This window comes from Haliotis rufescens, unplaced genomic scaffold (assembly GCF_023055435.1).
Source record: "Haliotis rufescens isolate VD_foot unplaced genomic scaffold, xgHalRufe1.0.p SCAF_8, whole genome shotgun sequence".
NCBI classification, from domain to species: Eukaryota; Metazoa; Mollusca; class Gastropoda; order Lepetellida; family Haliotidae; genus Haliotis; species Haliotis rufescens.
The window spans coordinates 19,293,001-19,317,742 of record NW_025964372.1 but is presented as its reverse complement, the minus strand read 5'-3'; the positions used below and the strand labels follow the sequence as shown (position 1 = coordinate 19,317,742).

General features: G+C 41.0%; 1 protein-coding gene across 1 annotated transcript in view; it reads right to left on the bottom strand.

Moving 5' to 3' along the window:
- Positions 1-24,742, bottom strand: part of LOC124142476 (neural proliferation differentiation and control protein 1-like) — a 53,584-nt gene that overhangs the window by 12,413 nt on the left and 16,429 nt on the right. Inside the window, exons 2-4 of the mRNA XM_046510962.2 lie at positions 15,766-15,810; positions 14,715-14,933; positions 13,359-13,425 (exon numbers count right to left, since the gene is read on the bottom strand). Coding sequence (XP_046366918.1) covers positions 13,359-13,425; positions 14,715-14,933; positions 15,766-15,810 — 331 coding nt within the window. The remainder of the gene's footprint in view (positions 1-13,358; positions 13,426-14,714; positions 14,934-15,765; positions 15,811-24,742) is intronic.

Below are 24,742 nucleotides of genomic sequence, written 5' to 3'. Positions count from 1 at the left end.
ATAAAAGCTGATGAAGAGCCTTTTTTCAGTTGGAAATATTTCGCTGAGTCTGCCAAAAACAAAAGTGTATTTTTTATTGTGACTTGTGTCATACTTTCAGCCTGTAGCTATCTACTCTTGTCCCACCTTTATCAACACCTGTATACATACAGCCTGTAGCTATCTACTCTTGTCCCACCTTTATCAAGACCTGTCTACATACAGCCTGTAGCTATCTACTCTCGTCCTACCTTTATCAACACCTGACTACATACAGCCTGTAGCTATCTACTCTTGTCCTACCTTTATCAAGACCTGTCTACATACAGCCTGTAGCTATCTACTCTTGCCTACCTTTATCAACACCTGTATACATACAGCCTGTAGCTATCTACTCTTGTCCTACCTTTATCAAGACCTGACTACATACAGCCTGTAGCTATCTACTCTTGTCCCACCTTTATCAAGACCTGACTACATTCAGCCTGTAGCTATCTACTCTTGACCTACCTTTATCAAGACCTGTATACATACAGCCTGTAGCTATCTACTCTTGTCCCACCTTTATCAAAACCTGTATACATACAGCCTGTAGCTATCTACTCTTGTCCTACCTTTATCAAGACCTGTCTACATTCATCCTGTAGCTTTCTACTCTTGTCCTACCTTTATCAAGACCTGTCTACTCCTGTCCTATCTTTATCAAGACCTGTCTACATACAGCCTTTAGCTATCTACTCTTGTCCTTCCTTCATCAAGACCTGACTAAATTCAGCCTGTAGCTATCTACTCCTGTCCCACCTTTATCAAGACCTGACTACAAACAGCCTGTAGCTATCTACTCTTGTCCCACCTTGATCAAGACCTGACTACATACAGCCTGTAGCTATCTACTCTTGTCCCACCTTTATCAAGACCTGTCTACATACAGCCTGTAGCTATCTACTCTTGTCCCACCTTGATCAAGACCTGACTACATACAGCCTGTAGCTATTTATTCTTGTCCCACCTTGATCAAGACCTGACTACATACAGCCTGTAGCTATCTACTCTTGTCCTCCCTTGATAAAGACCTGACTATATATAGCCTGTAGCTATCTACTCTTGACCTACATTGATCAAGACCTGACTACATACAGCCTGTAGCTATCTACTCCTGTCCTACCTTTATCAAGACCTGACTATATACAGCCTGTAGCTATCTACTCTTGTCCTACCTTGATCAATACCTGACTATATACAGCCTGTAGCTATCTACTCCTGTCCTACCTTTATCAAGACCTGTCTACATACAGAAAGACCTGTCTACATACAGAAAGACCTGTCTACATAGAGCAAGACCAGTTTACATGTAGCCTGTAGTTACACACTGAAGTGCTACCTTCTAGACCCAATGATCACCACACAAGCTAATTTGATTATGGTTTCTCTTAAAGGTTAATAGATCCTCTCAGGCCACAGTGAGACTCCATTATACTCGCTAATGTGTTAGCTGGCCATCAGTTCCTCCTCAGCCCTGTCTACATGGCCACCATCCATAACCAGCTTCATCAACACCTGTATACCTGTATCAAGTGTTGAGAGGTTCGCCGACACAGCCCAACAATATGGCATTCTTCCCCACAAGACACTCGGGCGATTCATCCAGCCCTTAGCTCTAATTGATGGAATGGTTTGGACCCAATCAATATTTCTGTGAGCTACCATGTTGCGTGTGTGGAAGCATGACAAATTCAATCAGGAGTTACTTCAAAGGTGGCACTGTCATCATGCACTGATCTCAGGACCCTGATGACATATCCGTGGAATTGATTCGTCAGTGATAAGGACATTTCAGATCAGTTCAAAGAGAATAACTGGGATCTATTTAGCATATATATTCCCATCTCCTTAAGGATTGAAGACAACCAGCAAAACAGGTAGAATTTATAAAAACGTAATTATGAGAGACCTTTAGCCATAATAAATCAATTACTGATATTTTCAGTCTTGTCTGTAGCCATGGTAACTGAAAAGTTTTTTAACATTATCACCTATTAGCAGTCTGGCCTATGTAATAAGATAAGCTGATGCAGTATGGTGAGTGTGTATGGTTTTACGCCGCTTTTAGCAGTATTCCAGCAATATCACGGAGGGGGACAACAGGAATGGGCTTCACACATTGCACCCATGTCGGGAATCTAACCCAGGTCTTCGGTGTGATGAGCGAACGCTTTAACCACTAGACTACCCTACCGCCCCTAAGCTGATACAGAGGCTGTCAGTGGCCAAGTTCAGTAAATACAAAGTCTTCGCCAATAATCTGTATTTGATGTATTACCTTGCTAAAGGTTCTGTAAATAAACTTTCCATTACACTTTTATAGTTAACATGTAGAAATTTCTTTCCCATTTAGCTAATAAAGAATTCAGTTTTTTATCTGAAATTAAGCTCATAAAATGCTGCCTAAATATCTGTACATTAAATGAAGTATGTTCAAGTGGGAAGGTAGTTCTTAACCTTTTAACTATTTAAGGCACTCTTGGTATCTAATCTGACAAATGCAGCAGTCCACTTGTTGAGATTAACAGTCTGCAACTTAAGCCACCAGTCCAGAGCCCAAGTCTTGTATAATTCTGTTCAGCAGTGATAGATATTGGCACTAGTCCTGTAGTCCTTGCCAAGCTGCCCAATAGTTCAGGTATCATAAGGACTGGTAGAAATATGCTATTTTTAAGGTTTTGCTATATGTTATCATTATAAGGAATAGTGGACTAAAAATGTTAGTTTATACCGCAGTTCGGCATTGAAAGCTCAGGTAATAAAAATCCATATAGTAATTAATTCTACTGGAAATGATACCCACAGCACTGCCCTGGCTAGTAGTCTCCAGAGTTTGGAGCACAGACTGGATTAATATCTTCGGAAATTGCACAATCCTGAATTTATCATAATTTATCGAAATTATAGATTGCAAATGTTGGTAGCTCTAACATGTCAGAGATACTTTGAATGGAACTAAACTGACATGACGAAGAACACAAGAAGATCCAGCATTACATGATGGCTCATGAAGTAGACAAAACATTCACACCAGTTAATCTGGTTTCTGGTCAATATTCTGCCGGTGTTTGAACCACAATAGATTCCTCCACCCCCGCACACACTACAGCCACAAGTTGACAGATCTGTCAGAGCTTGAAATGGCAACCTCTGAGATACTAAGTGTGTCAACCTGACAATACACACGCTCACAGAGCCTTTCCAGAAATCTGGCGTAAGACCCACGAGAATCGATCAATGAAATTAATACCAAAACAACTGAGGAAACGACAGATATTTATTGCTGCCTGTATGCCACAGGAGACGATTTCCTGTGAGGTAATTCAACAAACTGAGTGACTTGATGGGAGCCAGAGGATAGCAGCAATGCTTGATGCTAATACCAAACTAAAATGTGTGTAAACTGTTAGAATATAATGAATGAATGTCATAAGAATAACAGAAAAGCATCATATGAATGAATTTCCATACATTCTCCAGGGCGGTAATTAACTTACATATCTCATGGCAATACCATTTCCCATTTGCATCCAGAACCAATAACATTTGAAAGATTTTGAAAGCTGGATGTTAATCAATTATTCCACATTGTCAGTGAATGCATCATCCCTTCACTTTGTGATGCTGGGGCCATGCATCCAACTGAACTACTGCAAATTCATGACCCACTTCATATGCCGTTTGCCCTGGCTCCTTAGACTAAACCGTCAAAAAACATTAACCCATAGAATGTGGATTGACCTGTGCAGTCTTTGACTTTTGCCACAAGTCTGAAGCCTGAATCTAGTAAAAAATCTGTCTCACGTTACAGCTTTTACATAAAGTAAACATTAAAATCTACTGAAAATGATGCCAAAATACAATTTTGGGCCAGTAGACTCAAAATGATTTTAGCACATTTTGTTTGATGAAAGGGGGATAATCCATCAATCACAGCAAGCATGCTATGTGGTCGTATCACACAGATACAAGGTGAATGTGAATTAGCCATTTTGTTACACTTATCAACCTTTGCATCTATATGAAACATGATAAGCTTTTGGCCTATTTGTAACAGATTCATCTTTTCAAAGGGAAGCAACCCAAAAAAACTTTTCAAGACAGATGTAAAATTAAAACAGATATCAGAAATGGTTGTCCGATATTCAGAGTTATTTCATAATAAAGGCGACAACTACATGGAAACAATGTGTTAATTTAATCAACACCCTCTAGTTGATGTTTTACATCACAAGCATATAAAATAATGCACATGGCTGTGAATAAGATTCCAGCAGCCAATTACAGAATTAACCTAATTGTGCTGCCAATTATGACCATTGTGCACTGAGAGAAAGAACATTAGCCTCCAACACCAGCTGCTTTAGTTGATACAGATGGGAACATAACTCACAGAACACAAAGACAATGACAACTGTCATTTCAACAAATTGGGGGCCTTGCATGGAAGGTAAAGTGTTCCTAGCCAGGCCTTGCATGGAAGGTAAAGTGTTCCTAGCCAGACCTTGCATGTAAGGTAGAGTGTTCCTAGCCAGGCCTTGCATGGAAGGTAAAGTGTTCCTAGCCAGGCCTTGCATGGAGGGTTGGGTGTTCCTAGCCAGACCTTGCATGGAAGGTAAAGTGCTCCTAGCCAGACCTTGCATGGAAGGTAAAGTGTTCCTAGCCAGGCCTTGCATGGAAGGTAAAGTGTTCCTAGCCAGACCTTGCATGGAAGGTAAAGTGTTCCTAGCCAGACCTTGCATGGAAGGTAAAGTGTTCCTAGCCAGGCCTTGCATGGAAGGTAAAGTGTTCCTAGCCAGGCCTTGCATGGAAGGTAAAGTGTTCCTAGCCAGGCCTTGCATGGAAGGTAAAGTGTTCCTAGCCAGACCTTGCATGGAAGGTAAAGTGTTCCTAGCCAGACCTTGCATGGAAGGTAAAGTGTTCCTAGCCAGGCCTTGCATGGAAGGTAAAGTGTTCCTAGCCAGGCCTTGCATGGAAGGTAAAGTGTTCCTAGCCAGACCTTGCATGGAAGGTAAAGTGTTCCTAGCCAGACCTTGCATGGAAGGTAAAGTGTTCCTAGCCAGGCCTTGCATGGAAGGTAGAGTGTTCCTAGCCAGACCTTGCATGGAAGGTAAAGTGCTCCTAGCCAGACCTTGCATGGAAGGTAAAGTGTTCCTAGCCAGGCCTTGCATGGAAGGTAAAGTGTTCCTAGCCAGGCCTTGCATGGAAGGTAAAGTGTTCCTAGCCAGACCTTGCATGGAAGGTAAAGTGTTCCTAGCCAGGCCTTGCATGGAAGGTAGAGTGTTCCTAGCCAGACCTTGCATGGAAGGTAAAGTGTTCCTAGCCAGGCCTTGCATGGAAGGTAAAGTGTTCCTAGCCAGGCCTTGCATGGAAGGTAGAGTGTTCCTAGCCAGACCTTGCATGGAAGGTAAAGTGTTCCTAGCCAGGCCTTGCATGGAAGGTAAAGTGTTCCTAGCCAGGCCTTGCATGGAAGGTAAAGTGTTCCTAGCCAGACCTTGCATGGAAGGTAAAGTGTTCCTAGCCAGGCCTTGCATGGAAGGTAAAGTGTTCCTAGCCAGGCCTTGCATGGAAGGTAGAGTGTTCCTAGCCAGACCTTGCATGGAAGGTAAAGTGTTCCTAGCCAGGCCTTGCATGGAAGGTAAAGTGCTCCTAGCCAGACCTTGCATGGAAGGTAAAGTGCTCCTAGCCAGACCTTGCATGGAGGGTAAAGTGTTCCTAGCCAGGCCTTGCATGGAAGGTAAAGTGTTCCTAGCCAGACCTTGCATGGAAGTCGGTGTTAGTAACACTGTAGACCTCATGACCAGCAATAAGCTCTGACCATCACCTTGTGCTTTGGAGTTAGTTACACTTTGCACAGCCATCATGGCCAGCAATAAGCCAACTGTGACTTCATGCAGTGGTCGGCATTAGAAACACTGCAGCCATAATGGCTGATGTCTCAATTGCAGACATTGGACTCAGACGTTCAATAAGTGAACAAAACGGAGGTCATTCCAGTCACGATCTGTCAACTGCATTTTTGTATTCTCCATGAAGGCTTTGTGGAGGAGTGAAATCTGAGACCCTTTTTCCCCGTGTTTGAGTGTTTTCCAGATAACAGGCTAATACTTGCTGACAATCATTGAAGAAGATACATGACATTAGTACTATCACATCCATCACATATAAAACATGGTAACAATGATATCATATTGTTTTACAAATAAAAAACATCAAAGTCCTCACAATAAACAGTCGTTACATGAGCCTCACTCACACTCTCAGTCACACATTCAGGGTTTTACCTTGACCTACGAAACTCAAGGGTCAAGAGGCCTTACACGAAATATGAGGTTCCTGTAAAGTAATGAAATGGTGAAGTCTACTCTACTGTACTGTAAGAATTGATAAGTACTTTAATTAATTACATAACCTTCATACTTCTTGTCAAGAATTGGGTACAAAGAATATTATTCTGCATCCCTTGGGATGCACTATTTTTCTGCTTCCATTCTATATATTCATGCTTACTGGATGCACATTTCTGCATCATGTAAAACCCTGCCTACTTAATCCTCACCGTGAGATTGTTGGAGAATACGAGTCTTGATCAACACAAATGTGTGTGATACATTTCATAACAGGATAGACAAAGTGTTAATGGAGAACACACAGTTTCTCACAGCAATCTACCCCAACCGACCACCTCCGTACAAATGTCAGAGTAAGATCCTATAACGTAACCTGACATTTGTCTGAACACTGCAACCCAAACAACTCACCCCGACATTTTCGTTTTAGATTTTTTTTCATTCCGTCTGAAAAGTGAAAACATACTCCCACACATATCCAAAAGTGTAAAACAAGGAGCGAGAATGTACACTTCCAGTCACATAGAAGGCAATCCTCCAGTGCCATTGAGACCAAGGATCTTGTGATCAGTCAGGTAAAAACTTCAAATGTCACTGTAAGAATTTGACGTGTTTTCACCAGGCAGGATCTGTCACATCCACAGAGATGGCTAGTGAAGTGGAGAGGATTTAATAGGGGATATGTCCATCCCCTGCTTCTCTGTTCACTCATTCACACTAATGAGACCTATACTGCTGTACACACGACATGGATAACAAGGGGTTATCAATAGGGTCAATTGTATTTTCTTGTATAATGGAAGAAATTGAAGTGAAAATGTGTATTACAGTCTATAATAGTTGTGATTGGGTGTTATGATGTGTGATCTGAATACTCCATTCACATTAGCATGTAATTCTGGAAAATAAAATGGAAGTAATTGTATGTATTTCTATTCACAGCTCATAAGAGATTTTTGGAGATAAAATTCAAGCAATTTTCAAGGAAAACACCACAATGTCAAAGGCTACTTCACTTGTTGCACTTAAAATGATGACTCGACACTGACAGCTTGTCAACCAATTCATTTATGAATGTCTCGTCCTTAAAATTGAGGTAGCAAGAGAAATTTTGAAGTTGCAAGTAACAAAACACATGATCATGATGATGGTATGGATGATAAAGTCCTTGACTTGCTGGATAATGGGGTTAGAATCTACACCGAAATGTCTCTACAACTGTACCTAAGTGAGTGAGTGAGTGAGTTGGGTTTAACGCCGCTTTCAACAGTATTCCAGTTATATCGCGGCGTGTCAGCTTAATGTGGGAGAAAAGCCCGAAGTGATGCAGGTCTCAGACGTTTACCACTTCGGTGAAACCCACGAGCACGGGTATGGTGCTGACAAACCTAGAAACATAATCAGGGCGAACCAGGATTCGAACCCACAATCATAGGTTTCTGGCGTGCCCAAGGGACGCAACTCTGCACAGCGAATCGCGGCGCCTTAGACGACTGGGCCACCCGTGCCCCCTGTACCTAAGAAAGAACCTAATCAGCCTACTATCTTCTTATCAGTTCCTTTAGGACTGTCAGTGGATTTCATCCCCAACAATAATCTTTTTCTTTCTTCCTTTGCTATCAATGCCACATTCAGCAATACTCCTGCTACATAATGGAGTCTGGACCAGATAATCCAGTGATTGATATTATGAGCAAAGATCCACACCATTAGGATACAATGACATGCAATACAAAGACATCGAACCAGACCACTTGATCTGGTAAGCATCATAAGTTGCCTTTTACAACAACAAACAGGTTGCTGGGGATCAAATTCTAAAAAAGAATCGCCACAGGGACCCTACAAGAAGCTCTCATAAATGAAGATCAGTAAATTCAACACCTAGTGTAATCTGTGTGAAGTACGTTATTTCGTGCCACGAACACTTGACCCCCCCCCACAGCTGGTACCTGCTGGATGACTTGTTCTGTCACACACAACACTTGAAAAATGTGGAGGATCCATGGTTGCATGGATACAGATTAATGCACTGTCGGCAGTTTCCCTCTGAAAGACACGACAGTTCCTGGACTGGAGGGAAGAAGGGAAGACTCTCAACTAGGAATAAGTCCTTCATCTTGAAAATGTCTGGTCATGCAAGGAGATGCTTCAGAAGGTTTGAAATATCACTTGTAAATGTAGACACATCCTGTGCTTCATGAAAAAGTGATCCTTCAAACAGTGACGTTGTATTCTTCATGAGAACTGTGGGTTCAGTAGTGATGGAAAGCATTGTACTGCATGAAGCTGAGAATATGATACACTGCTTAAAAACACCTGAATTGCATTTTTTATAAAAAATGGTTAAAGAAATATTAATTCTGGTAGAACCAATAGGACCAGTGCCATTGACATAATAATTGTCACACAAAACATCAGTCTAAAACACTTTCACGCCAAGCATATTCTGATTCGAATTTTGTTAAATTTTGATCGATAAGTCTCAATAAGAATCAGGATATTTTGAAACATTACATGAGTATGTGTTATATCATGCAAACTGCACGGTTGTGTCAGGGTAATATGTGTTATACCACACCTTTGTACTGGACTATAAATCACTGCCAGGACAATTATCACAGTGCTTCAGATAGCCTGACCACAAAAGAAATCTATTAGCAAGATGGCTCTGAAGTGGACCTATCACTTTCACAATCAATGGAACAGTCTACTTAGAAAAGGATTGTTATAATGTTCTAACCACCTGCTCCTATCTCAAATCGGCTCTTGCGACCATAATGGGTACTGACTGCCATTTTATCCATATTCCCTACAGGGAGTCTCTTTTATAATGAGGTAAGGTGAAATGGGGGTTCAACGCCACATTCAAGATTATTGCACCTATATAGCAATGTGCATGCTTGCACTTGTCAGGACCAATGCCAGTTGTATATACTGAGATACCTTGCCGCAGTTTAACATGGGTACCACCCCACTCAGACTCAGAGCCCCTGACTTTAGCCCCTTAATGCCGAGTGCCAGGCAGTGAAACAACAAGTACTATATTTTTATGTCTTATGGAAGGACGTAGACGGGAATCGTGCTACCTGCTTCTGATCTCTGGGCAGATTCTTAATCCACGAGACCAGGGAGGCGGTCACTCACAATGAGAGGATATATGTGCCCTTTGGACACAACAAACAACAACAAACAAAATAATTTCAAACACTGCTTGTCAAATGACAATCTGAACCAAATCTGTCAAAGGAAAATAATCTCAAGCATGCCAACCAGGAAGTTATGGATAATTGTGAAAAACATCTGGTGAATGAATTAACACTTTTAAAGCGTTGATGAAGAAGCGTCCAACTCCTAATGAGAAATCTCAATCAGGCAGTCAGGTGTGTGGCCTAGATTCCGTGACTCTACAACCACATTGTTTGAGAAACTGATCAATATTGCCCACATCACCCCTAACACTGTATCCGGAGATACAGCTGTCCATCTTGATACATTATCATTGCAAATCATATTCATTTGTTTTATCAGTTTCCAGGGCATTTATTTAGGTCAGTCATCCAGAGATAGAATCATTCACTGTAAAACAAACTTAGTCATTGGATCAATAACTCCTTTAGATAAAGACTTTTGTATGTGTGTGTATGATTTACATCAATGGTAAAAGACCATATTGGTATTCAGCTACAAAGGGCACCAATGACACTGTGATCTACAAGCTCCGCAAAGCGACATCCCCTTCGCCAAGCTTGCTATACTATAATAGCTGCCACCAGTCAAAGCTCCCCACTGTGATAGGTGGCTACAACCGTGCTTGGAGTTGCAACTGACGGACAATTATGTTTACAAACAAGTGATGACTGCCTTGACGCCGAACACTCTTTCTGCTTTTAAAAGTATTACAGTTATATCGCGGCGTGTCAGCTTAATGTGGGGGGAGAAGACCGAAGTGAAGCAGGCCTCGGATGTTTACCACTTCGGTGAAACCCACAAGCACGGGTATGGTGCTGACAAACCTAGAAACATAATCGGGGTGAACCGGGATTCGAACCCACAATCATAGGTTTCTGGCGTGCCCAAGGGACGCAACTCTACACAGGGAACCGTGGTGCCTTAGATGACTGGGCCACCCGTGCCGCCCTTTTCAAAATGAACTAAGATGGCATTCTCAAACACATAAACAAAAGTAGAAATGTTACTAGATTTGGGGTTAGAGGGCAAATTTCAAGATTCTTGTATTGGCCGCACCCACACTGGTGGCAGCAATGTTACCGAGAGTGTAACGAAGGTGTCACTCGCTGGGAAGGAACTTGAGTGATCTACAGAGACGTGCCAGGATCGGTTGAGCAAGGCTGAAATGTCAGATTCACTCTGATTAAGATCCCTATCGGTCAGCACCACACGCAAGAAAGATTTCGTTTCATGTGCAGTACGTTATCGACTGGTTACCAGTCAAACTGTAAAGATACTCTACGCTTCTATTTGATATGCAGGACAATATCTACAGATCTGGTCACTATTGTCACCTGTGTTGCCACAGAAACGGTGAAGACATGCTTTGCTATGATTTGATGTGTATCAGAGCCTCTCCTTCATGCTAAGATACTTCAAATTTAATCAATCTACCTGGGATATTGCAATAATTTCTTGACAAGTTGATTTTATTACATTTTGATGGGACATTCTTCTTTATCATTAACAAAGTTGGAAATGCAATAAAATATCTAACAATCTGATTGCTTAAAGCAACATTCCAGTAATACGAGACAGAGGCTTCCTTCATTGTCCCCGTGTGTAGAACCAAACCTGGGCCTTGGGCAACACAAGTGAAAGCTTCAACCACTAGGCTACTAACACTCCCTGAATCTGGTCTCAAGCTAGAGGACTTATGGGAGTCTTTATATGTTTGTTTGTTTGTTTGTTTGGGAAAGTACATTACCAGGACAGAATGGAACAGTCATGAGAACCATAGGACTTCATCTCACTCCTCAATGTCACAACTGTTATGTTTGTTTGTTTGTTTGTTTGTTTAACACTGCACTCAGCAATATTCCAGCTACCGTATTCGACGTAATTAGAAATTTAGAATATAATTTTGGTGACAAAAAAAAAAGTTGAAAGATTGTAAATTTCATAGTTTATGATGACATCCTGAAATAATACAAAAGAAAAGTATGTGCGTATCATACACGACAAATATATTTTCCAGAATTTAATTGCCCATAATTAAGGGTGCATATAACACATGATTGCGTATTATACACAAATAAATAAATCTTGTGTACATTGATCAATATATTAGCAAATATTGAGGTGGGCTCTTATTAGAGCGGGGCGTTTATTACGTCAAATACGGTATATATAAATAATACAGTCTGGACCAGACAATCAAATAATTGAAATTATGAGCATGTATCGACGCAATCAGGTTATGATGGCATGCATTAACCAAGTCAGCGAGCCTGAACACCTGATCCCATTAGCTGCCTGTTACGACAAGCATGGGTTGCTGAAGACCTATTCTAACACAGATCTGCACGGGTCGGGAATCTTTATAGGTATACAGAGGCTGGATATAATCATGACAAAGGATAGTATGGATATTATAGATAATAATTCACTGATGAAGGGGGAAGAAGTAGCCCTGAAAAGACATGTATGTATAATAGCTAATAATTATTTTTATATCATTCATATTAATATATCAGCCACATGACAATGTGGTACTCTAGGAACAGGCTTCACACATAGTGCCATGGTGGAATCAAACCCAGGACTGCAGAACACTTGACCAACTTGGCTACCTCACCCCTTGGCTTATGTCTGTGAGCAAGTGGAAACCAATGCAACAGCTGAATCCAAAGTTGCCATCGTCTCGATTCTCAAACAGTGTATTGACATACTACACGACTCCTTCAGTAATCAATGCTCCTGTGTCACGGATTCATAGAAAACATTCTTTACACCACGCGTGTGAAAACAGAGAGATCAATATTCACTTTTTGAGGACTGATGCTCTCTTTTTCCACAAGGCATATGAACATGGTGTTTCACTATTTCTGTATTGTGCAGGATTGGCAAAGTAAAATTGTTACATGAGACAAATATCCTGTGTGTGTTGATAGTCTCAACTTCAGCCACAAGCCAGATTTCAGTAGGGCTGACAATTTGGGCTATTTGCACTATTGCAATAGTATATGATAGTGTTAAACCAACTTTAAAACTTGATAATGATATTAATCATAGACGACTGGGCCCCCCCTGCACCCCCCCCCCCCCCCCCCCTACCAGTTCAAGAAACATCACAGCAACTTATCAGGTCGAGACAACATCACAGCTGTATTTCTTTCAGCAACGTATCAGGTCAAGACAACATCACAACATCACAGCTGTATTTCTTTCAGCAATTTATCAGGTCAAGACAACATCACAGCTGTATTTGTTTCAGCAACTCATCAGGTCAAGACAACATCACAGCTGTATTTGTTTCAGCAACTTATCAGGTCAAGACAACATCACAACATCACAGCTGTATTTCTTTCAGCAACGTATCAGGTCAAGACAACATCACAACATCACAGCTGTATTTGTTTCAGCAACTCATCAGGTCAAGACAACATCACAGCTGTATTTGTTTCAGCAACTTATCAGGTCAAGACAACATCACAGCTGTATTTGTTTCAGCAACTTATCAGGTCAAGGCAACATCACAGCTGTATTCATTTCAGCAACTTATCAGGGCAAGACATCACAGCTGTATTTATTTCAGCAACTTATCAGGTCGAGATCACAACACCCCGATTCCAATCAAAGCGATTGTGCTTCACTCCAGCATCACATCTGCGTGTGTCTACTGCGGAGGACATGGGCCCCGAGTCGTGTTCACAACCGCCATGTATCATACACCACGATGAATTATTCATGTAATTACAGTGTAATTACAGTGTAATTACAGTCCGTTAATTAAGAATCAAGTGAAGAACTTACTTGTACCAGCACACCCCAGCCATTATGATGCCTATCAAGCCCGCCACACTGCACGCGGCTACGGTCACTGAAAACACAAAATGGCTGGTCTAGACACAGAATATCACAACTTTCCACTTCAGAAACTAACTAGTCCACACAATGAACAGTTGATAACAAACCAATAGGATGTCTTGCTTGACCCTGAACTTCACAAAGAAGCTTATATACCTCACCTGACTGACAAAGGGACCTGGCCTATATATACCTCCTGCTGCTCACAAGGCATGATGACAGACATAGTTATACAACAGGGAGATGCCAGTCAGTCAGCCACTTACTGTGAGGTATGGTTTGTATTTACTGCTTATATAATACATGTCAACTCATCCTTACATCAGCATTTTTTATACTGTGTGCATGCCCTTTCATTTTGACTCACTCAAAAATATGTTACAATTAGCTGTCTTGCTTGTTTGAAAGCTTTAGACCTGTTAGACCTATGATGCTATCACATTCAAAAGCATGGACAGAGCAAAATAGATGGATTTTTTAAAGATACTATCACGCTCAAAAGCATGGACAGAGCAAAATTGATGGATTGTTTAAAGATACTATCACGTTCAAAAACATGGCCTGGGCAAAATAGATGGATTTTTGTAAATTTCTCCTACAGTAAATCGTACAATGAGAAAGTTCTTTTTTCCATGTTAGCAGCCTCAGAAATTTCTTTGAAGACAATCAGCTTGGGTCAAAAGATGTTTCAGAAGCAGGCAAAAAAGTCTCATGAGAGCCTCTTAAAACACATAGTAGCCGTAACTCTGCATGTAAGAGAGTGGATATTCCAGCAACATCATGGTAGGGGACACAAGCAATGGGCTGCACATACTGTACCCATGAGGGGAATCAAACCCAGGTGAACACTTCAACCACTATGCTACCCTACTGCCCCAGGACCAGTATAGAGGAAGAGGCATTAAGACTTAGCTTAACACAATATAACACTGATGTGAGAGAGTGAATTTGGTTTTACTTCGCTTTTAGCAATATTCCAGCAATATCACGGCGGGGAACACCAGAAAAGTGCTTCACACATTGTACCAATGTTGGGAATCAAACCCGGGTCTTCGACGTGACGAGCAAATGCTTTAACCACTAGGCTACCTGACCGTCCTGAAACACTTATATACCCATAAGGGGAACTAAACCTGACAGTCACATGGGCTCTTGTTTACAACATTGTTTATTATAAGTCTTACATCAAACAAAACCTCCCTTTAACCTCTAGGTCTAGTTGAACCAGGTTTGTTTCCGGGAGTGAGCCTATATTATTATTTGACATAACCAACCCCAGAATGAGTTCCGTAGTCAACTCACCTAAAAAGATTACATCAGTTCCACCAAACATGGATGTATGTGGACCGATATTTTTGTGCTCTGAGCCGGCGAGTGGCTGTGGGGTGCCTTTGGGAGAGTGCGTTGTGCCATTTGTGGCTGGTGTTTCTGGCGCTTTGGGATCTGTGCCCGACGCCGCAGGAGGATTCACATCTTTCGCTTGACTAGGGATGTCAGCCTTTATATGTTCATTTTCACTTCCTGGAAGGGACCAAAGATACAGTGTTAAAAACAAACAATGAACAGACAAAAGCTGACATAAGTGATGTTCGGAAGAAACAGTGTTAGACACAGACCCTAGTCAGACAATTGTTGACATCTAGAGTTGTTCCAAAGAAACAGTGGTAAAAACAAACAATGAACAGACAATAGCTGACATAAGTGATGTTCGGAAGAAACAGTGTTAGACACAGACCCTAGTCAGACAATTGTTGATACTAGTGTTGTTCGAATTAATCTTTTGTTTATGATGGGATGGTTTCATGTTTCATGTTCTATAATTGAGCATATTTCAATTATGTTAATAATTAATAAATCATTGATTGCTTTTTCAAATCAATGATAGATCTTTTCACTGTCATTGAGTGAGGAAGCATGATGATATACAGCTTTGTCAGTACTGCTCAGTGACAGGCAATATTCACAGTATGGAGTGAGTGAGTGAGTAGGGTTTGAACCGGTTTGAAAATTATTCAGTTCTACCACAGCAGGGGAGCTTCATATGTTTGTAATTCTTTGGTGTATGGTGCTGACAAACCTAGAAACATAATTGGGGCAAACCAGGATTTGAACCAAAGATGAATGAGGTTTTACACAACATTCCATCAATATCACGGCGGGGGACACCATAAAAGGGGCTTCAAGCATTTTACCCATGTGGGGAACTGAACCTGGGCATTTGGTGTGACGAGCAAACACTTAAACAACTAGGCTACCCCACTGCCCAAAAAAGTTAATTGTACTTGCCACCTTGTTGAATAATTCAGCCTGACTACCATGAGGACATATATAGATACAAAATTGATTTACTTACCAAAATTTCGTCTTTGTGCGTCGTTGATAGCATCTTCAAATTCAACTGTAACATAAAAATAGAACATGCAGATAAAACAAAATACAGGAATTTTTTTTATTTTTTAAATTAAATCATATTCATATATCGCAATCTATGAGTCTTGGAGAACAACTTAGAGACATGTGAAGCTACATGAATTATCCTGTGAAATAATTTTCAAATCTTGGCTCCAAGATACAACCAATTTTATCTATTTTGTTCTGACTGTTATATTCCAGCATCATCACGTTAGCCATGGCAAACCAATGGCTGATATTATGAGCAGCATTCCACACTAAGGAGTACGATGACACGCAACCAACACTGTCAATGATCCTGACCACCTGATGTCATCTTCTCTTTAATGCCGACAAGCATTTCCAGCGATTTATCCAGGATTCGAACTAAGTGCCCTTGGCAGGCAAATTGGAAACAAATTGCGATATTGTTTAAATTTGGATTTTGTAACTGTTCTTATTTTTGTAATTTATAAGGAATTGCGTAAATGTACAGTCAAATTTGGAATTTATACTGTCATTTGCTGCAGACTTGGGGCCGATTATCAGCCTCTGAGCAGCGTTAGAAATTGGCACTAGTCCTTGCCAAACTGCCCAGTAGTAAAGGTATTATAAGCACTGGTAGAAATTTGCCATTTTTAGAGGTTTTGCGATATGTTATCATTATAAGGACTAGCGGACTGAAACTGTTAGTTTCTACCGCTGCTGAGCAGCCCTGGGCCCACTTGCACAAAGCGATCTTAGCACTAAGATGATCGTAACTCAACTACTTTAACATAGGCTTACAATAGTTGTAGTGCTAAGATCGCTTTGTGCAAGTGGGTCCAGATGAGTCCTTGATGACACAGTGCTAGGGATACATTCTAAACCATTTACCATGCTTACAATACAATGCCTCAAACCGGCTTTAATCAGCTTGTTAACCGTGACCAAACAACTCCAACCCCATAGTAATATATGTATAGTGCGATTATATGAACACTTGCTAGTATTCATCATTCTACTTGCTGCCTCTAGATACCTACTAACAACCTGTCCTTTACAGCTTCCTTGTCGGAGATCAGCCTAGGAAGCCTGGCTTTAACAACAAAATTACACATCCCCATTCTTAGAAGCGGATCACACTGGTCAGAAATCAATACTGGACCCGACTTTATGACAGTGGCCGTGATAATGGGTCAATCACAACATTTCTTATGTTTCTGTTCAAGACTCCTGCAGTGCTTTAACAGGTCATCACAGAGTAGGCTTACTGTGGTCAGCCATTGTAGTAACTGACACCTGTAGGGCTGCGTACTGGCAAACAATTTGTACTGCAGTAAATTGTGATACATATTGTGATATATTGGGAACTTAACATGCTTAAGTGATTGACATTGATTGTACATGTATACAGATTCTATTTCCCACAGACTAAAGTAAATATTCTGCAGCATGGTCAGTCGCTGCTAGTATATAGTCATGGAATCAGGGGAGATAACACAGAGAGACAAAAAACACTTCCGCATTGAGTTATGAATGAATTTCTGTGTAGATGTTATGTTAAACAATTAATATCGAAAGTTGTTACCATGTTTACCAAGTATATCGGAAAAGAAAAAAATATATTGCCATACTTATCATTTGAGACGTGTATTGAAGTATACCGATAATACCATGCAGTTCTACCAGTTAATATGAAGTCTCATTTGGTGGCTTTTATTTTTCTGCATTTAGAGCTTCATGATACAATTGTTCACATTATGTTTTAGCAAAACAATGCTTAAACAAGTCAAAATGTTGAACATTATTTCCTTGTAGCTTGTTATACTTTCAGCCTGCACATGAGGACACTTCTGATCAGTTATTGTGGCACAGGTGGCCCACTCGTCTAAGGCGCCGCAATTTGCTGTGCAGAGTTGTGTCCCTTGGGCACGCCAGAAACACATGATTGTGGTTTCGAATCCCGGTTCGCCCCAATTATGTTTTTAGGTTTGTCAGCACCATACCCGTGCTCGTGGCTTTCACCAAGGTGGTAAACGTCTGAGACCTGCATCACTTCAAACTTTCCTCCCACATTAAGCTGACACGCCGTGATATAACTAGAATACTGTTAAAAGCGGCCTTAAACCCAACTCACTCACTCACTCTCATCAGTTCTTTCCAGTGGTTACTCTTTATCAGAGTCTAAGGCTCAAACAGGTTCTAGTTTAAGCCATAACGTTTGAGTTTACTGGCCGAAACTTTGCTCTCAGCATTATTTTGCAGTGTTATCATATGGTCTAATATTAGCTGAGCCTATTAAACCAATCTGAATTTGAGTAGACTTCAGCTTCAGAACAGTGGCCGAACTTGCAAAGTGATGTTTTGGTAATCCAAAGAGTCGCATATGTAATTCATATCTGGGCAGAATTGTATTGATTCACTCATGGCTTGTTAACCCCCAGGTTGATCAGTAGGGCAGACCCACCATTAACTGGCCGAGGAAACCTCGGAGGAATTACGCTCCAAGTAATAGCTTCCATTAGAGTCTACACTGGATACAAGACCATTAGATCACTCCTCTTTAATAACCTACTCCTGTGTATGCCAAGCCAACGCTTTGTGATGTTACCCTCACTGGTCAAGCTGACCAGTGAGTTCTGAGGAACACGAGTCCCCAGTGCACCATATTTATCTTCTTGACTGGAGACCCCTGGCCTGGAAAGTCAAAATGGCTGGTGACGCTAGATAAGTGTCTCAGTCGGATGAGATGGATGGACCTTTCTCCCAGACCCTAGATTACAAATTAGAAACTCAATCTAACTCATGTTAAGAATGATGTGGCAAGTCTGGACTGCCTCAGCTCTAATTATTAAGCATTGTTCAGGGCTCCATTTGGATTTTATTATTAATTTTGTAGATATATATTTCTAAAAAACATAACTATATTTCTTTGTCAGTCTAGGATTTAAACTGCTGTTTTCAGAACAAGGACCCATTCCACAAAGCGCTCTTTCGCACTTGACTATCGTAAGCCTGTCTTTTGTATGATTTTTTATTATGGTTATTATATTTTAGTATGTGATTTCATTATTGTATATGATGGGAGTTACAATCAGTGAGTGAGTGAGTGAGTATAGTTTTACGCCGCTTTTAGCAATATTCCAGCAATATCACGGCGGGGGACACCAGAAATGGGCTTCACACAATGTACCCATGTCGGGAATCGAACCCGGGTCTTCGGCGTGATGAGCGAACGCTTTAACCACTAGGCTACCCGACCGCCCCGGAGTTACAATCACCTCAGCACTTAAAGATCAGTTTGTGGAATGAGGCCCAGGAGTGGTGAATGCCGGGATTTATCTCGGAATCCAAACTAAGTGCCCTTGTCAGGCAAACCGGGATAAAAGCGCCATTTAGTAACTTTTGTTCTTCAAATGTCAGAGGTTTTTTCACATTTTATAATAAAAATGCATTCAAGGTAACACTTTGCATTTAAGCCTCTTCCTCTTTATTGGTGCTGTTATCAATACGGTGGTGAGGTGAAATGGGGATTAACGTCACGTTCAAGATTATTGCACTTATACAGCCACATGTGTGTGTGTGGCTGCTTGTACTTCTATCATGTCTATAGTTCTAGATACCATTCCACAGCATAACATGAACACCTCACTCAGACACAGTATACTGACTCCGACCAGACCACTCCTTGTTTTAGCCCCTTAATGCCGAGCGCCAAGCAGGGTAACAACAAGTACTATCTTTTAACGTCTTTTGATGTGACGTGGCCAGGGATAAAACCCTCAACCCTCCACTCTATCCACTGGACCACGGAGGCTGTCTTGTTCTCAATAACATACAAGTCACCTGTATAAACCATAACATATGTTATTCTAAAATATCATGATTCTAATTAGACCTAATATTGGCCTCCGGGCAGTCTAAATAATTTCCAGTAACCAAAGAGTGTCAGCTAGGTCCTGGTGAGTGAGTTAGGCTTAATCCCTCCTCTGAAGACTGTTTCATTTATAATCTCAACTATCAGGGTGTGTCAGCTAAAACACACATTCAGTAGATCCTGGCAGGGCTTAACCCTGGGTAAGGCTTGTGAGATCACGGTTAGAAAGTATATGACTATCAGAGTGTATTAAAGTTTTCGTATGTTGTTCAGCGTGAAACTGGGTGATAAACAATGAATTAGTAGCATGTAACACAGAGACGGAGGCTGACTTGTTACCTTCTCTCATTTATAGCTCGTGTTAGTCTGCTTAGCAACATGTTTACCTGACACCGTGTGAAAGACTCATCAGCACAGATAAACCCTCATAACTGAGGTCATGAACCCCAGCTGCATGACATCACACCTGGGATTGTAGCTACCTCAATTAGAGGCTTGGAATTACTTGTAATGTCACAAACAGATTTTCATCAGCACTCAGCATGACCAGAGACTACAACAAGTTGAAATACGTTTTCATGCTGTGACACTGCTTCGTGTAAACCATTAGAGAAGTTAAAATAGTTCATGACGTTTGCTTACAAGAGTGACTTACAAGAGTGACTAACAAGAGTGACTTACAAGAGTGACTTACATGAGTGACTTACATGAGTGACTTACAAGAGTGACTAACAAGAGTGACTTACAAGAGTGACTTACATGACCCTATACAACAGATGTCTGTCATACTTATTTTGTCCATAATGTCTTACCTTTTTTAAAGTTCAGTTTGTTTTAATGAAATAAAGTTAGGGCTGCGATGGGTAACTCGGGTACCCGGGTCGGGTGGGTACTGTGTAGGACCCAGGTACCCACAGGACTACCTGGACCCGTGGTTAATCACGTGACATATTGTTTAATGACAAAAACTAGAACTCCATGGTTACACTACAAGTCACTAATACTCACATTGCTTTCTGACTCTGCACGCATTTCTTCTGACTTTTAAATGTTTGAAAACATAGCTTCAGTCAATTAAAGCTTCAGTCAATTTCAGTTTATGCATGACCAGATCGTTTTATATGTGTCTCTAAATACATTTTACCAGGGGTAGGGTCAAACTATACCCAATCAGACATTTGGTACCCAGCTCTTGAGACCTATAGTGGATACCCAGGTAGGGTCGATTAATAGGGGGATGGATACCCGGGAAGTAAATTTGGACTCGTCCCAGCCCAACTTATTCAATAATTCAGTTATATATGTTGTGCAATACCTTCAAACCCCGTCTCTGTATCCTGTGAAATAACCGAACAAAGAATCAGAAAGCTATCATCATGATCGTGTTACTTTTCCACATGTTACCATGGTAACAACTGATGAAGTTTCTGGATTACTAAGTTAAATTTTGAATATATTGAAAAGTACAGGGGGAAACCTAGGGGAAGTTGACGACCCATCATCCATCATCGTGATATGTAGAGTTTCATGAATGCATCACCCCCTGGGGAGATTCCGGATCAGAATTGATCACCAGCAAGTCCTGTGCTGGTTGCAACAGGCAACCATTTGGATCAGGTGGTCAGGCTTGCTGACTTGGTTGATGCATGTCCTTGTAGTTAGTGAGTGTGGTTTTATGCCCCTTTTAGCAATATTTCAGTAATATCACACACTGGTGGACACCAGAAGTGGGCTTCACACATTGTAACAATGTCCGGAATTGTCTTTGGCATGACGAGTGAACGCCTTAACCACTAGTCTACCCAACCACCCTGATGTCATTGTAGCCCAATTGTGTAGATCAATGCTCATGATGTCAATCATAGTTTGTCCCGTCTAGATAATTTACAGGCTAATGTCATACAGCTGGAATAGCGCAGGAATAAACAAACAAACAAACAAACAAACAAACAAACATGGGATGATGCCGAAGGAAGAAATCTTTTACATGCTGAGTAAGCAGATTAGCAAACAAGAGACATATTTGTTATGATTTGAAATTTGTCTGGTTTAACTCCACATGTGTCTCACAATGTCTCATGACTTACATTTATTAAGATCCTTAAAGAGGCTGTACATAATGTTAATATCTCAAATAAGAAACAAACGACTCATGGCTGTTGTTTATTGTACAATAAAACACAGCAGGGAGAATAAACCACTTCGCCCTTCATGGTTGCAGTGGTTTATTATGTGATAAACAACTCCCACACACCGTTTACTTTTCTGAAACAAAAACTTAGAATTCTGTATCTATTAACCCTAGTTATTTTTCTTACTCTGTACAACCTATATTACTGTAATAAAGAATTGAAACAGAGAAAAGAAACAAAAAGATAATGAGAAATAAAATATCACTCGCCCACTCACAACACTCAATCTGCCAAACATTCCCTGAGCAAGATATTTTTTTCAGTTTTCCAAACAATTTTGTTGAAATAGACTACAATGTATTCCAGTATTGCCAGCAGCAATTTTCTTGCACAAACACAGGGAGACAGGCCTAGTCTACACATACAACCTGAATAATGATTACATGGCAACAGCCAATCAAAGTACAACTGATCTACTCACATGAGGGATAGTGTTAACATTCAGTAGATTGCTTTGGGTGGGTGGGTGTTTGCACATGTCTTGTAAGTGCAGGTCAACTCAATGATGGAGTTTAAGTCGGAAATAATGCTGGTTTTGACATATGCAGGTGCTGACAAACGAGTGATCCTAATTTGGGAGAATCCAAGATTCAAACCCATGATTATAGGATCATGGCACGCCTGAATGACGCAATGCTGCTAACCGACTTCAGCACCCTAGTCCCCCACAATCAACACTTGACACTTCCACCTGCATGGAACACTGTACTGCAGGTACATTGGTTGGTTGGTTTGTTGTTTAACGCCGCACTCAGCAATATTCCAGCTATATGACGTCAGTCTGTAAATAATTGAGTCTCGACCAGACAATCCAGTGATTAACATCATGAGCATCAATCCAGGCAATTGAGATCGATGGCGTGCATCAACCAAGTCAGCGAGCCTGACCACCCGATCCCGTTAGTCGCCTTTTACGACAAGCAAAGTCACCTTTTACGGCAAGCCTGGGTTGCTGAAGACCTATTCTATCCCGGAATCTTCACGGGTCGCAGGTACATTAAGAGAAGAGTAAGTGAGTGTGTGTAAAGGTTTTTTATGGTTTGATATATCTGCCTGTATATGATCCCAAGAGGCCTGACAGGAATACAAACATTTTTTTCAGATTCTTGAACCCCTGACCTAGGGCATAAAAAACAGATGTGCATAAACCAAACCCGTGGATCAATACCCAGTTCAGTGAGTCTGCCACAAGTTAATGAAACATAACAGATGCAGAGACAAAACTATCAGTGTCCACAAAGTACTCAATATATTCCCTTTTCAAACTAAGACCCAAGGGCTCCAATAATCACGCAACCACAGCAAGCTCGTCCCTCTTGACAAGCTGAATTCACAAACTAATTTGTCAGCATGATAACATTTCCAAAGCCATATTGATTTCTAATTTATCTTACCCCTTCTCTCACATAGGGATAGATAAACTTCTAGATGTTCTAGATTCACCAAAAATAAACCTTAAGCTGTATTTTGATGGACGAGATAAACCCCAGGGGACGGAGCCGGAAACAGTCGACACACATAACAGCCACCCTGAGACATGTATGTTAACCATGTTAACCATGTCAACTCAACTGATCGATCATCCTTGGAAATGTTTCCGAAAGCTTCATCTTTTTCATTAAAAAAATTACCAATTAAATTTCACGACTATTAGTAAAGCATATGGAATGAAAGCCTTTTGGATTACTGATGAATCTGATTGTCAAGATACTACAACAATGCATTATTGACTAAAACATGATGAACTGCATCTGTTCTTGGTCCACTAATGGATACACTAAGAGATCCGCGACACACATCAGTCCGTCAGTTCTGCAGCAACATCTGTCTCTAAAAAATATAATTATTTGAAGACAGATTTGGAAATAAAAGGGGTGCAGAAGCCGTTTTCAGTATTTGAATCTGGAAGTTATGAAAAAATCTAAACAAGAAAGTACCAGATGATCTGTCAGGTATGTCAGGTATGTTGAACCTTTGGTTCTAAACTTAGTGTCAGATTATAGTTTATATTACAAAGTGAAGTTTGTCAGAACTTCTGATCTTCAGCAAAGTGTGTCTGACAGACCACCTCAAACTCTGCACTCTTCAAGATGATTGAAATATTCAATGATCAGCCCTCCATTGAACACCTGAGTGCTTCCAATCCCCTGTATAAGTGAGTTCTTCAAATCATGAACTGTTCATGAACTGTTGATATAACAAGTTCATGAATTTGTTAAAAAACATTATACTCCATGAACTGCTCAATTTAGTTCATGAACTTAATGTGCCATTAAATGTTCATGAACTGCTCATGAACAACTGTTCATGAACTGTTCGTGGAAATTTCACAGGTGATACTCAGTCCTATCCTTCACGTCCAACACAGCCATTCACACAGGTACCCAGACCCTGTCACTGAGGAGTCAAGTTCAATTCCGAACCTCTGTCCTGTTGCTGTGTTGATGGAAGGCCACAACTCTACAGTGTTCCTGTGTGGCGGTCATACTCTGCCAAGACATCAACTGTACCCAAAATGGCTACAAGTCCACAACTCTACAGTGTTCCTGTGTGGCTGTCATACTCTGCCAAGACATCAACTGTACCCAAAATGGCCCACAACTCTACAGTGTTCTGTGTGGCTGGAATATGTCAGTCTGATATCATTTAGGTACCAAGCCCGCTGGGTATCATTACAGCAGTAAGGTGATCAACCCCATTGATCACACATTTTGTTATATGCATTAGGAGCCATAGCTGATGCAGACAAGATACGCTGAAGCACTCACCACTCGCTCCATGTCGTCTACTCGGCATTGAATTGAAGGCATCCTCCAGGCCAGGGGGTACTTCTCGTTCGCAAAGGTCTGATTGTATATATGGGTGTTTGTGAGAAATCAACTTGTGTT